At 60.3% G+C, this 16,301-nt stretch overlaps 1 protein-coding gene across 3 annotated transcripts; it reads right to left on the bottom strand.

The window, feature by feature from the left end:
* Nucleotides 1–17: 17 nt before the first annotated feature.
* Nucleotides 18–15,671, bottom strand: SLC7A10 (solute carrier family 7 member 10). 3 transcript variants are annotated; one of them, XM_036834755.1, is made up of 11 exons: nt 15,418–15,671; nt 6,250–6,454; nt 3,997–4,148; nt 3,611–3,736; nt 3,379–3,532; nt 2,496–2,619; nt 2,310–2,413; nt 1,863–1,959; nt 1,512–1,661; nt 716–893; nt 18–423 (listed from the first exon to the last, which is right to left on the bottom strand). In XM_036834755.1, exons 1-11 carry the CDS (start codon nt 15,566–15,568, stop codon nt 122–124), a joined length of 1,743 nt encoding a protein of 580 aa, XP_036690650.1. In that variant the 5' UTR covers nt 15,569–15,671; the 3' UTR covers nt 18–121. The 3 variants fall into 3 exon arrangements, with proteins under 3 accessions (XP_036690650.1, XP_036690651.1, XP_036690652.1); XM_036834756.1 differs by having other exon boundaries at nt 243–473; XM_036834757.1 differs by lacking the exon at nt 18–423 and having other exon boundaries at nt 808–893; nt 1,512–1,677.
* Nucleotides 15,672–16,301: the final 630 nt, after the last annotated feature.

Here is a 16,301-nt window from a genome sequence, read left to right as displayed (position 1 = left end):
TCCTGGGCCGGCCGGGCCCCCTTCTCCAGCCAGCTCCACGCGTGCCCCCCACGAGGGGTGCCCACCACCGAGAGGTGCCCACCAGGGACTCACCTGAGATAGGTACACCACCAGCCCTGTTTTATTCGTAGACCTTTCCAGGAAAAGCTAGCGGGGAAGCGCTGACAGGGGACCCAGTCCACATCTTCAGGGCTTCCTTACCACAGGCCTCTAAGAGTCGGATCTCTTCTTTTCCCCAGGAAAGAAATTTTTTTTTTTTTTTTTTTTTTTTTTTGCAAAAACACCTCCTCATAAACAACATGTAAACAGAAACAGCTGCTTCAAGGCTCCACAAATGTCTCATTGTGTCTTCAAGGGCTTGTCCGTGGCGGCGGGCAGTGGGGAGGGCTGGCAGGGACCATTTTCCTCCTCCTCCGGGGAGCCCTGGGGGTAGACCACGAAACACAGCTCCTGGCCCCAGCGTGTCATTGACTCTGAGGACAGACAGACAGGCCGACAGATGGACCCTGGGGTCTGACCCTGTGGGACAAGGTCCTCAGGGAGCTGCTCCCTCTGCGCATGGGACCTGGACACTTGGGCCAAGCCACGGGGAGACATTTGGTGGCGGTTGGGCCCCTTGTGGCCACCGTAGCTGCCGGGAGACCCCGCTCTAGGGAGAGCCCCCAAGAGGGCTCCATCTCCAGGCCCCGCCCCGTCGGGGAGCTGCCTGGCTCACCTGTGAGTCTGTGCACACACTTTGGTTTGCTTCTCCAGAACACTCCCAGGAAGAAAATGGGCACCCCCGTGAGGATGATGATGACGCCCACCCCGCACACCATGGGCTCCGAGATGAAGCTGAAGACCAGCAGGAATGCCCAGAAGACCAAGTATGCGATGGGGACGAGGAGGTTCACCTGGGGGAGAGCGAGCGGCAGTGCCAATGGCGCAGGACCCCTGGCTCTCCTGCCCCACCACCCCGGGGGTCTGAGGCCCTTTCCCCCCGCTCCTGGGAGCTGAGGCCTGAGGGGCCCCCTTCTGCCAGCAGCCCAACGTGGCCGGCCAGTTGGCCAAATTGTTGAGGGTTTGTCAATTTCAGCGGCTCTGAGCTCCACACAGCGACTGTATGTGGACTTGCCACTCGCACTCAGCTGAAGATGAATGATTTTTGGGTGTTTCACGTTCCAGGCACTGAGCACTTCTCCAGCTCAAGGATTTATATGCAAACGGGAGGACTTTTCTTTTAGCTCGGTTTTGGGTCTTCTGTTTTCTGTGGGCTCGTGGAATCCTGTGTGACCGTAATGTCTGAGCCTTATTTTCCTGTCCGTGAAGGGGGAGTATTCACAGCACCCACCCCACGGGGCTGCCTTAAGGACTGGATATGCCAGTGCACAGAGGGCCCTGAGCAGGGCCCAGCACACGGCAAAGGCTGGCCTCACCATCGCTGCCATCGCCGCCCCTGGTGCCCAAACGGGTAAAGGGGTGGCCCTGACTGCTTCCGGCACGTGGGCTGGCTGGTCCCCTCCGGGCCTCACCTTGATGGGCCTATGGAGTGCCGGCCACCTCCAGCGCAGCACGAGCAGGCCCAGGATGGTGACGCCGTAGCAGAGGTAGTTGATGAAGGACACATAGTTGATCAGCGTGTACGTGTCTCCCACAAGCATGATGACTGCCGTGGCCCCGCCCTGGGAGAGGACTGGGCTGAGGGCTGGCTCCCACCTGCCTCCTGTCAGCCCAGCAGGGGCCCTGGGCCTGCCGACTCGGGCCAGGAGGTCAGCGAGCCCGGCCCTCCCGCCCCCACCAGGGCCAGGCCTCATCCCTGCCATTACCCACACTGCTGCGTGGCCCTGGCTCCCCGCCTCGCGAGCCTGGGTCCCCCAACTTACGCAGACGAGGAGGGCAGGGATAGGGGTGCAGTGTCTGACGTGGATCATGGCCAGCAGGCTGGGCAGGTGCCCCTCTCGGGCTCCAGAGAAGCACAGTCTGGGGGGTGGGGACAGAGGTGGGTGGGAGCCATGAGCCCAGCCTGGGCCCTTGCTGCTGGCCAGATCCCGACCTCAGCTCTAGCCCTGATGGCCCTCTTGAGCTGTCACCTCCGACTCGCTGCTCTGGGCTCCAGCAGCCCGAGTGGGCAGTTCTTCCCCTCATCTAGCCCGCCTCCCTCTTGCTTTCTGTTCCTCGCAATTGGGATCAGACATCTGTTACCGGGGAGTCCCAGCTTCAGGTGGGCCCCACCGGGCAGGACTTCACTTCCTCTGGCCCCCAGCACTGCTCGTGTGCACCAGGGCAGCTGCCTTGCCTCACCTTGACCACCCTCTCCCCAGTCCAGTCACCTGGAGGAGGTGAACAGGTAGCCATTGATCCCTCCGAAAGTGGAAAGTGCCACGGAGACGGGCATGACCCAAGCAAAGTAGCCCAGCAGCTTCTCCCCGAAGGTCTGGGTGGGCACAGAAGAGAGGTGGTGCATGAGGCGGGGCGGGGGCCGGGCAGGAGCCAGGACCAAGTGGGGCCCCACTCACCACGGCCACTGCGTTAGAGGCCAGCAGCTCCTGGGGGGACATGGCAGTGAAGTAGGCGACATTGGTGAAGGTGTACACGAAGGTCACCAGGGGGATGGAGATGAAGATGGCACGAGGTAGGTTCCTGGGGACAGTGGTGCAGTGTGTCAGCATCAGCCCTTGCGGGGCTGGGGGACGGGGCCTCAGGGTGGTGGGGAGTGGCAGGGGACCCAGCAAGGGGAGCAGCTTTGAGCCTCCATCTCCTGGGTCTACTGGAGGCCTTGGGGCAGCGAAGGGGGCAGCACTGCTGTCTGTCTCCCCCCTAGTCCCCAGCCCAGCCACAGGCTGGTGGGAGGAAGGGCAGATGGAGGAGGGGCCACTCATATCCTGGGGAGGGGGGCGGATCTAATGTCTGCACATGAAAAGGACATTGCATTCAGCCAAAATCAGCCTTGAAAATCCTCAAAGCGCCCTTAGAGCTCAGTCCACAGACCAGGGTCCCCTGGGGCTCCCATCAGCCCCAGCTCCAGCTGTAACTGTTCACTGTCAGGGTCCCAGCTGAGCATCAGAGGGAGCCATTGGCTTCATTTTTAGGGACCATGTTGTGTGCATATGTGTAATTTTTGGCCAAATGCAAATAGCTGGATCCATTTACAGCAAGACAATGATACTCAGTGTTTCTGAGGCCCAGCAAGGGGCCGTGACTCATCCACAGCCATACAGAACAGGGTCAGGCTGGAACACAGGCGTCCCGGCTGCCTTTCCAGAGCCATTCCCGGTGGGTAGCAGTGTGGTCAGGCAGACGACCAGAGCGGCCAGAGGTGACAGCGGCTCTGTGTGGGGAGGCTGCCTCTCCCACCCCACGCCACACCCCTTCCCAGGGCCTGGCCGGAGCCCCACTCACTTCCGAGGGTCCACCAGCTCCTCGGTGACATAGTTGAGGAAGTTCCAGCCGCTGAAGGCAAAGGAGCCCTGGAGGAAGGCCAGGGCCAGGTGACCCACGGATGGCGTCATCCAGAAGTCGAAGGCGTTGCTGGGCCTCAGCTCCTCGAAGTGTCCTGGGGGTCCGGAGGTCAAGGGTCAGCGTCGTCTCCCTGGCCCTGTGCCCAGCCACCCCCCCCACAGCCCGGCCCTACCTTGGAAGATCTGGACAAAGCCCACGCCAATGATGAGCGAGAGGGCCAGCAGCTTCCCGCCGGTGAACACGTCCTGGATGCGCGTGGCCCAGCGCACGCTCGAGCTGTTCACCCACGTCAGGAGCACTGAGGAGGAAGGGCGGGTGTCTGGGTGGGCAGGCACCCGAGGCCAAGCCCCCCGAGGTGGGCCACAGCCAAGTCCAGCCCGGGCTGCAGGAGGGCGGTGTCCCCTGCAGCAGCCGGAGTGCCAGAAGCCCAGCCCCTGAGGCCGACTTCACGGGGACTGACAGCTGGAGGGACCTCCCCCCAAAGTCCCCCCACGGGGGCAGGGAGCAGGGTGGGCCCTGGGGACAGAGGCCCAGCCCGGCCCCACGGTGGACACTCACTAAGGCAGGCCATGGAGAGCGCACGGGAAGCAGCGGCCGGGGGGATGCAGTTGGGGAACACGGGCTGCAGCACGTAGTTGGAGAAGGTCATGGAGATGACGGCCAGGCTGGTGGGGTACATGATGAGGACGGCGCTCCAGAGCAGCAGGAAGCTGGAAGGAGTGAGGGCCCGAGTGGCTCAGGCCTCCCGGCACCCTCCCAGCCAAGCGGGCCCAGATGTGTGGAGCGGGGCTGCACCCTGGGCCCCGGCACCCAGGGCTGCTGTGGGGGCCAGATACCAGCTTTGGTCCAGGGAGGCAGGGCCAACCTTGTCGAGGTCTCTGCTCTATTTATGAACTGTTTCAACAGAGACAGTGTTCAGCACAAACAGCTACGGGCTGCCCTCGGGCAGGTGTGGAGAGAGACTCGGGAACCAAGCGCTTTTCTAATGGCCACCTAGTCCCCGGTCGCAGGCTGTTCCTGAGCTGGGGTGGGCTGTCCCGGGACCTCCAGTCACAGCGCCAGCTGTAGTTCTCAGCAGAGCCTTGTGGCTGCAGGTGGTCGACTCTGAGCTGTAATCCCCGAGGGACCGGACCTTGCAAAGACCCCTGGCTGGGGTGACAGGGATTTATATCCCATCTGCCAGAATCTCACCTCTGCAGGGTGCCCACGTGGGAGTGAGGCCCGACCTGTTCCTGGGGGCTCTGCCTGCACCCAGGGGAGTGCCTGTCCGTGGGGGTGGTCCTAGTCCCCTGTCCGTCCCAACTTGAGGGTAGGGATTGCCTCATCCAGGGACACCAAGCTCAGTGGCTTCCTCTTGGTCCTCACCTTTGCTCTGTAGCCCTGCTTCCTTACCTCTTGCTTTGCACCACCTCTCCCCCTTTGGCTTCTGGGACATCCTAGCTCCGTGACCCTCCTCCCATACTGGGTGCTCCCCTCTGCCCACCCTCGATGCTGGGTGCCCTTGGGGTGGGTCTCGGGTCCTCCTCTCCCTCCCATCTTCTTGAGTATTCCGCCACACAGCAAAATTCTTCTGCTTTCTCGGGTCCCAGGCCCCTTTGAGGACCCTCTCCCCAGAGGAGAACACCAGGGCCCCATCCTCCACTGCCCTGTTGAAAGCCCCTGACCACATGCCTCAGAACCAAACTTTAAATACTTCAGCCTAGACCTTTCCTCTGCGCTCCAGATCCCCCACCCAAGGCCTGACTCAGCGTCTCCCCAGACATGCCACAGACCCCGCCTGTGTGGCAAACCCCAACCTAAAATCTCCCTCTCCCCATCCCAGGAACCACCATCTATGGAGTCTCTCCAAGCCTCTCCCTCATGCCACACTGGCCACCACGTCCTCCCAATTTAGACTCCTATATGGTTCTGGAATCTTCCCGTACCTTTGTTCTGGCCCTCAGCATGGCTCAGCTGGATAGCTGCAATAGCTTTGATGGCCCTCCACCTACAGGCTGCCCCGTCCCCGACAAGCCCCGGCACCTACGATGGATCTGACCTCGCCTGTGGCCGTGGCAGACAGACCGAGCTCGCCCAGGCCACCACCCTCTGTATGTGCTACCCCTCCTCACTGGTCAGCCAACAAAACCCCACCCTTCCTCCAAGCCTTGGCACAAATGTGGTTTTTTCTGGGAGTCTTCTCTGGGTGGTGGGCACCCTGTTCTCTTGGCTGCTGGGTTGCAGCCTCTCACATATCTTCAAAGCAAGGATCCTCCTGGTCTTAATCCCATTTGAAGGATTATTTCCCTTCCGTACTGTAAGCAACTTGAGGCCTGGGATGGATCTTTTTATCATTGCGTCCTGGCCCTCAGCACACAGTAGGTGCTCAGCTAATGTTCACGGTGAATAAAGGAACATCGGGAGCTATTTAAAGGGGACCTCTTGCACGGTGTTGATAGGCCTATCATGCCCCCCATCCTGCATTTAGTTTACTAACGTCAAGGTGTCCCTGACTGGATGTTGGCATGATCTAGAGGTTTCCATAGTAAGGTCCTCCCCACCCATAAGCACCTGGGTGGGGAGTGGGGCTTAGAGGAGCTCTATTTAAAAGGAAGCACAGAGAGGTCAAGGGGCCAGCTGGAGTGGGGTGGGCATTGGTCCCGCCCACCCGGGCCTTAGAAGGCTGCCCAACACCTCCCCTTCCCTCCATCCACTCCCATGACCTCCCTGCGATGTGAGAAGCAGAAGAGGACACCGGGGTCCTGGGCCCGGCTGGTCATCCATGCTGGAGAGGCTGTCCCCACCCCACAGCTGCTGGTGCCCCACACTCACCCAGCCAGGCCCCCGAAGATCTCGGTGACATAGGCGTAGTCCCCACCAGACTTGGGGATGGCGACTCCCAGCTCCGCGTAGCAGAGTGAGCCCAAGGCAGTGATGCCCCCACCCAGGACCCAGACGAAGAGGGCCAGACCCACGGAGCCACAGTGCTCCAGGACCCCCTTGGGGGAGATGAAGATGCCCGAGCCGATGATGTTTCCTGTGGGGGGGAAGAGGGGGGGAGGCATCAGGTCTGGGTGCCCCCAGCAGGGCAGCCTCTCTCTGCAGCTCCAGATGCTGCAGTGAGGAGGGGAGCCCGGGCTGCTCCCTCAAGGAGGAGGGTGGGCCTGGAGGCACGTGGATGCCATGGGTCCCTCAAACCCTGCAAGTCCCACTCTGGCCACCTCATCTCCCCTCCCCAGCCCCTGGCATGGGGAGTGGCACTTTGTCCAGACAGGCTCCCCTGCCAGAGATGGGTCCTGTTCCGAGCTCCTCTGCCCCCAACTAACAACCATGAGGTGGGGCAAGCACAAGCAGTGGCAGAGTGGCAGACGCTCCTGTGCATCCCCACAGGGCCCAGGCCCAGCCCCTCGCCCCTGGCCAAGGCCTCCAGGCTTGTCAGCCTCCAGCCACCTGGCTTCCTCCCAGCCTGGCCAGGGCTGTCCACCTAAAGCAAGACTTTGACCATGATACTCTCTTGCCACCTTCCTATTGGCCGAAATCCAAACTCATGCAGTGGCTTGGGGACTGGCACCTCCTCCATGAAGCCCTCCTTGACCACACTGGTAAGGCTCCTCCTCCCACTTCACAGCCCCAGACCCTGCTCCGTACTTGATTTCTTTACCTTCCATCTCCTCTTTTCCTATTAGAGAGCCCTTTGCCTGCTGGGCTCCTCCCTGACCTAGGACCCATGCTGTGGACACAGACTTGGAAGAGACCTGGTTTCCTGGCATTGTTAAAATGTTTCAGGTCCTGGGCAAGGGTCAGTGGGGTGAGGGAGAGGAGCTGGTGCATTTTCAGGGGTGGGGGTTGCTTAGCAGCCATCGCTGAAGGGATGGGGTGGATGAAGGCAGGCTGGCAGGACTCAGTTGGCTCAGCCTGGGGTCTGGACACAGATGCCTCTCCCTTGGGAACAGCCCACTGGTTGCAAACAGGGGTCACTGCTTTAATCCTAGGACCACAGTGGGAAACTCTGGCTGGGGCTCAGGAGGCCGGGAACCTCTCCCCACTCATGTCACCTCTTGAGTCCCATCTATACAATGGGACTGTTGTGAGGATTCAGCGAGGTACTGTACGGGAAGCCTCAGCTCATTCACAGCTGTATCCAGATGTCCTTTGCATCTTTGTGTGATTCTGTGTGTACCGTCTGCGACCTCACCTGGGGCCTCCAGCACACAGTTGGTGCTCAATACACATCTGTTGAGCAAACTACAGCATGAGTGAATGGCCTGATGCCCAAAGTGGCACCAATGCCACTGAAGGACTGACCTCCTCCTCTGTGAAGTGGGGGGCAGCAGTCTCCACTCGGCCCTCCCAGAAGGGGACTGTGGGCAGGAGCAGAGGGGGAGGCTAGCTTCCAAGGCTTGGGTGCCAGTGGAATCTGCCAGGTCATGGGTCACAGAAGGCCTGGCCTGCCCCTGGGCTGAGTCTGAGTTTTGCAAGTATGGGCACTGTGGGGCACTCATGGGGTCTGGGAGCAGAACAATGGGAAACGCTCAGAGGGCCAAGCTGGGGGCTGCAGAGCAGGTTCCCAGGATGAGCAAAACGCTGAGCGCCCACTTAGTCCGTCCTGAGCTCCCTGGCAGTTAGGGCAAAGTGGGCAATGTTCTGCGTTACCCGGGTCTCATCATCTGTGCAAATGAATCAGGTCACATCACTGGTGATTTGGACTAGGGCCTGCCCAAGAGGAAATAATCCCAGAACCCATAGGCCACATGAAGAAAAAAGCAACACTGCTGGGACCCGGGGCTCAGCCCCTCCACGAGATGGCCCCACCTGCTGGGGCCCTGGGGGGGAGCACAGGTCCATCAGGGCAGACCCTGCCTGCTCCACCTGCCAGGCCCACAGGCGGGTCTGGACGAGGACACAGCTGGGGCCGCCCATCTGCATGCGTTCCCTGTCCACAGTCCTACCCCACCCCCACCCGGCCGGCACAGATTTCCAGTCTGGACGGCCACGACGCCCCACTTGGTTTTCTAGTCACGTCCCAGGAGCCCTAAATACATCCAGATAAGGAGGAAAGAATTCCTGTCTCCCAGCCCCAGAGGTAAGCTGTGCCCTCAGCTCGCTTCCAGGGAGAGAGAGGCCGCTTCCTTCATCTCCCACGGGGCCCAGGGCCTGGGTGGGCTATTAGGCTTCTAAAGAGCCTTTGCGTTTGCTCTATCCGGCAGTAGAGCCTCTGTTCTCAGGACCTGGTGGAGTGGGATTTGCCAAAAGCCAGGGAGGTTGGAAGCCAGTGGGGGCTGGGTGGCCTTGGAAGGAGCTGGGTGCATCCAGGGCCCTGAGCCACCCACCCCGTGGGGACGCCCACCACCGTACACAACTCAGCCTGATGGGGCCTCGCGGGTGTAGCCCTCGGGGAAGCCACACCTGGCACCTGTCCTCCAAGGCTGGGATTTGAAAGGGACACATCACTCGTCTGTGCCCAGCGGCTGAAGACTCGGGGGATGGGCCGGGGGTGAGGACTGCTATTGTTTTAGACACATGGCCACAGGCTACAGTGCAGGACTTCTCCCCACGTGGCTCAAAGGAACACATGTGCCAGCAGGTGTCTCTGAGCTCTCTGGGGGCCTCTTCCTCTGGGCCTGGACAGCCTCCAGCACCTGCCTCAGGTTTGTGCTGGAAGGTGGCAGAAAACCCCATCGAGGTCCACTGGCTGCTCTTGGCACCACGTGGGCTGGACGGGGCTCTGCAAGGAGCAAGAGGGGCGGTAGGCTTGGGTGAGGGGCAGAGGGCCGGGAGGAGGAGGGACGCTGCTGAGGACGGGCGTGGGCGTCTCCAGCATTGAATGATTTCAGGACGTGTGGAGAAGGGACCACGGGGCTGTAAGGCAGTGCTGCAGGGGAGCCTGCCCATGCCTCCTGGTGGTGGGTCCAGGCCTCCCTTCCCAGCCCTCATGTTCAGGTCCAGCAGAATCAGCTCTGCCCGACTGGGTGAACTGCAGTGGACAAGCCCAGCCCTTGGGGCATCCTGCTCTGGAGGAAGAGGAGGAGGGGCAGGCACCACAGACTGTGGGATGGGCCGGGAGATGTTGCTGAGCACCTGGTCAGGTGTCTGACTGACGGCAGGTGATTGACGGCAGGCTGGAGAAACGTGGGTTCCGAGACCTCCGTGTTCCCGTCCACCCAGTGGGACGGCTGCTCTGTGGTCCCTGCAGGTCCTTGGCAGGGCCAGAGCTCCCAGGAAGGTGGGTGAGGATGTGAGTCCCTCAACTAGGGGGCCCCCCCTCCAGTCTCCTCCCGCCCCTCTTCCCTCAGGCCAAGCTGGGTGGTTTTTATCACATTAAGATGTGTGGCCTGATGGGGCTTACCCGGTCCGTCCGTGAAGGAACGAAGAAAGAGCCATTGTTGCCCCGGCTGCAGCGGTGAGTGCTGACCTATTTCTGGGAGGCATGAGCCGACCACGGAGGTCACAGGGGTGGACTGCGGAGGTCGTGTGGGTGGAAGGGACCAGTTGCCCTCGGTGTGTGTGTGGGGGGGGGATGTGCAGAGTCGGATTTGGGGGAGGGGCCAGGGAGGTCCTGTCAGGCTGCTGGCACCACCCCTCATCCCTAGAACACTTTCAGGAGTCTGTTGTGTGACCTCAGGCCCGTGCTGCTCCCTGGGCCTCAGTTTCCCCTTGTGCCAGGAAGGGCCACTGGGCTAGGGGGCAGCAGAGGGCTGGTGCAACACTGACTTTGGCTGAGGCACTGCTGGGCGGGAGGGACGCGTCCTGCACATCTGCACGGGGCCCAAGGAAACACAGTTTCTGCTTGGGGCCCTCTGTCCCGCACTGTGGCAGGTCTCTCCCCAGCTCACTGGCTTCCCAGAAGCAACGCCACCCCCAGTAAGCCCTCCCTGATCTCCCATCCTGATTCCTATAACCTGGCCCCTGCTCCTCTCCCCTGGTACCTGGAGTATGGCCAGGAAGTGACTCCTTTATTTGCCATCCTGGGTGGACTCTGCATTCCCAGAGGGCAGGGTCTGTGCCCTGGCCTGCTGAGATGAGAAGTCCAAGCCCCCTAGAAGGACAGGGAGCCCCCGGGACCTAGGTCCCCTTACACGCGTCTGGCCTATACCTGCCTCTTCAGCGAGCAGGGCCCTGGCGGGGCCTCCTCCTGCCACGCTGGCCTGCTGGCCTGGCAGAGAGTAGCTCAGAGCTCCTGGGCCTGATCAGGGGCTGGCCATGGGCCAGGCCTCCTTCTCTCGCCCTGGGCAATGCGTCCCAGCACCTCCCTGTTAGGATGTGACCCATGAGGGCTCTGGGGAAGAGCTCCAAATCCCCGTTGGTAAGTCCCAAGGCCCCTGAGGCCACGGGCAGGGCCAATTACTAGTTGAGAACCCCTACATCTGGGTTCGAATCCCAGATCCCTCATGGCGGGGGGCTGTGGACAAGGTACTTCACTCTCTGAACCTTCTTATCTGTAAGATGGGGAGACGAGGCAGTGATGTGGGTCTGTTCCCACACTGCCTGCTACATCAGAGGCCCCAGGAAGTGCTTATGGGTCTCACTATAGTCATCTACCTTGGAGACACCCCAGGCCACCCAAGCTGGCCTTTGGATCTGAACCCTATGGGACCTCAACACCCTGGGGTCAGCGGCCAGAGCCCTGCTTTGGGGGCCCTGCTATTGCTCTGGGTGAAGCCTGTGACTCCCAGCACAGTGTCCTTATGGTGAGCATGGCAGGCCCCCCTCTAGGGGGACAGCAGTGCCCGCTGAGGTGTTGGCAGAACTCCAGGGAGGTGAGTGGGGACGTTTCCAGGGCATGCCTGGAATTGCCAATTGGTCAGCGTGCGCCTCCGGCCTAACCCACTTTCCTTTCGAGAGAGGGATGACCAGGAGTGTGGAACTCTCTCCCCGGGACCTGCTCATCTCACAGTCTTCCCAGGTCAATTAATGGCAAACCATGCTCCCAGCTGCTCAGGCCCCAACCTGCTGTCACCCAGACTCCACTCTGCTATACCTTGTGTCCAGTTCAACACATTTGGCTCAATCTTCCAAACACACCTAGGACTGAACCTCCTCTCAGCACCTCCACTGCTGCCACCCTGCTCTGAACCACCATCATCTCTTACCCAGGTGACTCAAGTACCCTCCCGACTGGGCTTCCAGCTTCTGCCTCTTCTGCCCACAGCCTCTTCTCCACAGTAAGCCCCAGGCCATGCCATGCCATGCCACCACATCCCATCCCACCCCACGCCATCCCATCCCATACCATCCCATCCCATCCTACCCCATGCCATCCCTCTTCTGCCCAAAGCCCTGACAAAGAGAAAAAGGCAAAGTCTTTACTGTGGCTGCAAGGCCTACACAGACTGCACTCCATCTCACTCCTGACTCATCTCCTACCTACAATCCTCCCTCCTTCATTTTCTCACCTTAGCACTTATCATTACCCTGGCAGCTAAACATTCAGCTTGTTTATCTTGCTTGCTCTTTGACTTCCATGCTGGAATGTCAGCTCCAGGAGGACAGGGATTTTGTCCGTCTTGTTCCCTGTTGTGTCTCCAGCACCTAGAACAGTGCCCAGCACTGTCCAGTACCTAACTGTTGAATAGATGAATGAGCGTGACCAGAGCTAGCAGGCCCCATCCGTGTAGCCAGAGCTGCTTCAGCCCCCAACGGTGTCTTAGAGCACACCAAGGGCATCTGACCCTGGGCTGGTTGCAGCCTCAGGTCCCCAGTTTCCTCATCTGTAAATTGGGGCTATGGTGAGGTACAGACAGCCTCCTGTGTGGTTTTATGTCCCCTCAGGGTCCTGGGGAGGATGGGTTGGGGTTCTGGAGAGGGCTATCCTCTGAGCAGCCCAGCACCTCCAGCCCCAGAGACAACGGAGGGACCTGGCCATGGCTGGATGAGTAGAGATTGGCTCCTAAGGAGACAGGGTTCATGAAGGGGGTCCCTGAGTCCCAGAACATACTTGAGCCTGATTCACAAACATGGGCTGGATATTTAAGTCAAAGGGAGAGAGCGAAGGACAGGACAGTCTGGTCAGCAGACCTGGCTGATTCCCACTCTGCTGAACCCAGGCACGACCCTTCCTTGGGTGTGGATGGGGAGGGAGCTGGTTGTGGTCCCTGAGTCAGGACAAGAGACCCTGTACATACAGCCCTGGGTGGGGGTGGGGGAGTCAGAGGCTATTTCTCTGTCCACCTGTTTGTTCACCTACCCATAGTAGAGTGGGGAGCTCACTAAATCCTGGTTGGATGAGCTCCCAGCTCAATCCTCAACCTTCCCCCATCATGGGCTCTGCCTCTGGCCCCAGTTTTGCCCTGCACCAGAGCAGTGTGAAGAAGGGCACTGGATTGGGAGAAGAGTCCAATTCTGGTTCCAAATTCCGAGTCCACCACTTGCAGCACTGTCATCTAACTTCCAACCTCAGTTTCTACATCTGTAAAATGGGTATAAAAATTCCCATCTTGCAAGGCAGGCAATCAAATGAGATAAAGGGAGAACATGTTTTCATAATGTAGTAAGGTGTGTTTTTCTGAATAGGTATTGGATGTGGTGATGTCTTGCACAGTCCCTGCCCCAGAAGGCTCTCTTTCCTCCAGGCTGGCCCGTTCCCCTCCAGGTGTGCTTGCTGCAGCCGGCAGGTGCTGTCCTAAACACATTTTAGGTGGAGTCTTGTTCTAGCCCAAAGCCCTTTTACGTCATTCCATTCCTACTCCTCAGCCTGGGGCAGGAGTTACAAGGGGAGAGAATTATCGGATCTTCTGGGAGGATCTATTTGGAAGTTTTGGAGATAATAAGCTGCTATCAAACAAGAAAGATTATGGAGGAAGCTATAAAGTTTTCAAGACTTTTAAGGCTAAACTATGACACTCAGCAGACATTTTTTACTTTGACCAGGCTCCCCAGGGCAGGAAAGTGGGGAAAGATGTGGGAGTCCGGGCTCCTGGAACAGTGAAAGGGCAGGAAGTGGGGGCTTTCAGGGCATCAGGCTGGGGAGGGCAGTGCAGTGATTCAGCCCACCCCTGCCTCCTCTGTCATCTGCCACCTTCTGGACCAGGTCCATCTTCCCCTTGTCTGTCTCCTGCCCAGCCCAGCCTCCTGCCTGCTGAAACCCCTCAAGGCTTCCCAAGCAGGCTTGTAGGACCACCCCTGAGTGTCCTGGGCTGGAGTCAGGTCATCTGGGTTCTGTTCCTGAGTCTGCCACTCTTGGCTAAGTCACTCCTAACCCCAGCTCAGTCCTCAAGGCCTGAAGCCAAGGGGGCAGTGGACCTGGAACAGCAAAAATGGTATGAAAAGTGGGGGAGCTGTAAGGGCAGAGCTGCGCTGCACAGAAAAATTCTTGCAGAATTAGCCTCATCCACTCCCACCATCACCACCAGGGCCCTCTTCTTTTGAGGAGAGAGGAGCCAGCAGCCTCTGCCTGACCTAAGGGGGATGGGATGCGGGGAGGAGGAAGAGTAGGAATACAGCTCGAGGGTGCTGGGTTTAGCTGAGGCAGCCCAGCAAGTACCACGTCTCTCCCTGCACCTGCCGGGCACTGTAGCTGGCTCCAGACACAGTCAGCCTCTTGACCCCAAGGCCCACCCATGATGTATGGGCTTCCTCTTCCTGGGGGCACAGCTCCTGGAGAGGGTGTGGGCCAGGGCAAAGCTCTAACCAGTACCCTGGCCAAATCCCTGGAACCAGCCCTTCCTCCCAGCAGTCAAGCAGGGGCACTCTTGGCCAAGAAGGTCTCTGGACCGGATCGGGACCAGCTCCTAGAAGACACCTTTCCAGGTGCAAGTGGGTGAGACAGAGAGGTACCTGCACAGGCGCTGTGTGCTGGGGCAATTCTCAGTGCGAGTGCAGGGGATGACCAAGAGCTAGACCCCAACCTTGGCCCAGGAGCTCCCAGTGTGGGGGCAGAGGAGGAGGAGGTGAAGACACCAGTCTGCCCTCCTGAGCCCCCAACTTTTTCCATCTCCAAGGGTCTGAGGATGGGTGGGCAGTGAATGCACAAGCAGCACCCACTGGCTGGGGCGGGGAAGACTGGGCAGCTGGTAAAGTGAGAGCGGTCAAGACCCTTGCCATTCATCCTTCCAGCCTGTGTCTCCTGGGACACAGGAGATGGAACAGACTTCTCCCACGAGGGTCTCTGAGGCACCTGGTGTGGATACAGGCACAGGTCTGGGTTAGCCAGTTCCTGAGGCATCAGTGTTCTTGACTTGGGACAGAAGGCGGAAAACCCCACCACCGTTCTCACTGTGCCCTGAGCCCTCTGCCTACCCAGAAGTCCCCAAATGGGGGCAGGATGCACAGACTCATTCTCAGGTGGGGAAGCTGGGCTACAGAGTGAGAGGATGCAAATGGGATCCCAGCCCAGGAAGCAGTTGGCCTTTCGAAGGCTGGGTCTGCCCACCCCAGCTGGGCCTCCCCCGGTCACTGGCTGCTCCTCCCCCTCCGCCAGGGTCCTGCTGCAGAATTCTGCACTAATTATATACTCCGAACCGATTCCCCTCTGGGCTGGCTCTCCCTGTCCAGGCTACCCACAGTCCTTCCTGCTTGCGAAGAATAAATCACTCACACTGCCCGGCACCTGGACCCTGCACACAGTAGGAACTCAGTTTAAGCCACAAGACCCAGAACTTGGGGCCTTAGCGGGGGTCAGCTTACCGAGTTCCCACACTTGCAAGACTCCTGCACTCAAGGCAGGACCACAGCCATCTCCATGCTATAGATGAGAAGACTGAGGGCAACTGCCTTGCGGAAGTCCATGGCGAAGTAAAGGCAGGAGGAGGATTCCAGCTGTGGATGGGACCTCCACCTCCTTCAAGCGCAAAAATTCGGGGCACTTGGGGAGGTGGAAACAAGAAGCCCTGTGGCTGCTGTGTGAGGGAAGACACCGCAGGTGCCCCGGGCGGGCATCCCCTCATCCACGTTCCACCGTCTCAGACCGGTAGGCGCGCCCGGAGACGGGTGCTCCTTGCTCCGAACCGCCGTGAGCCTTAGGCCCTACCGCCCCAGGCACCCGCCCGCCCCGCGCCCGCTCACCGATGATGATGGTGCAGGCGCTCACCAGCCCGATCTCCTTCTTGAGCGCCACCCGCTCCGAGGCGCCGGGCCCAGGGCCCGGGCCGGGGGAGGGCGAGGGAGCAGGGCCCGGGTTCCCGCGCCCGCTCGGCTGCTGCGTGTGGCCGGCCATGTCGCTGTCCCGCCGCGTCCCAGCTCCCTGCGCTGCCCCGTCTGTCCGACCAGCCGCCAGTCAGTCCGTCCGTCCGGCTGTCGGTGCGCGCCGCTCTCGCAGCCCGGACAGCGCCCACAGGCGGGCGCATGCGCTGGCGCGGGGCCCTGGCCCCGAGCCCCGGCCCGCGGGGACCAGGGAGGGGCGGAAGGAGGACCGGCCAGCAGCCCCCTCCCCCACCTTCCTTAAAGGGAACTCCCCCCCCCGTGGCCCCCACCCTCCCAACGCGGGCCTAGAAGGAAGGAGAGGATTTGGGGCAGACCTAGGGAGAACTTCCTGGACCCAAGAAGGCCTAGGAAGAAGGCCTGGGGTGGGGGCGGGGGAGCAGGGCTCAAAGGCAGGACTCTCCCTGCCCTCAAGGAGACTGAGGAAGCTGGCAAAAATAATAGCCGTCTGTGTACTGAGACCTGCTGTGCGCCAGAGCTGCCATACTCCTTAAATCCTGGCACGGACCCCTAGAGTGTGTGTACGGGCAGAGGGGTGGAGATTGGGCTCACTCTACAGGGGAAAGCTGAGGCCCCGGGATAGTAAGGAAGGTCACAGAGCAAGTGGCAGGGCCGAAGTGCAAACCCTTTCTGATGCCTCCTTGGCTTCCAGACGCTGATGGGGGTGTGTGAGGTATAGCTCTCGGAGGGGTGGGGGCTTTGTCCAGGATCCCCTGGGGTCAGGAGACCCTAAGCCCCATCATCAAAAG

Source organism: Balaenoptera musculus, chromosome 19 (genome assembly GCF_009873245.2).
Source record: "Balaenoptera musculus isolate JJ_BM4_2016_0621 chromosome 19, mBalMus1.pri.v3, whole genome shotgun sequence".
NCBI classification, from domain to species: domain Eukaryota; kingdom Metazoa; phylum Chordata; class Mammalia; order Artiodactyla; family Balaenopteridae; genus Balaenoptera; species Balaenoptera musculus.
The sequence above is the reverse complement of the archived record's forward strand: the minus strand, read 5'-3'. Positions and strand labels throughout refer to the sequence as shown.

Excerpts from the sequence above, each read along its gene's own strand:
- SLC7A10 (XM_036834755.1), bottom strand. The coding sequence starts at position 15,568 with ATGGCCGGCCACACGCAGCAGCCGAGCGGGCGCGGGAACCCGGGCCCT. Across the intron at positions 4,149-6,249 it reads ATCTTCGGGGGCCTGGCTGG|CTTCCTGCTGCTCTGGAGCG; the intron begins GTGAGTGTGGGG and ends CACTCCTTCCAG. Across the intron at positions 3,737-3,996 it reads GCTCTCCATGGCCTGCCTTA|TGCTCCTGACGTGGGTGAAC; the intron begins GTGAGTGTCCAC and ends CTTCCTCCTCAG.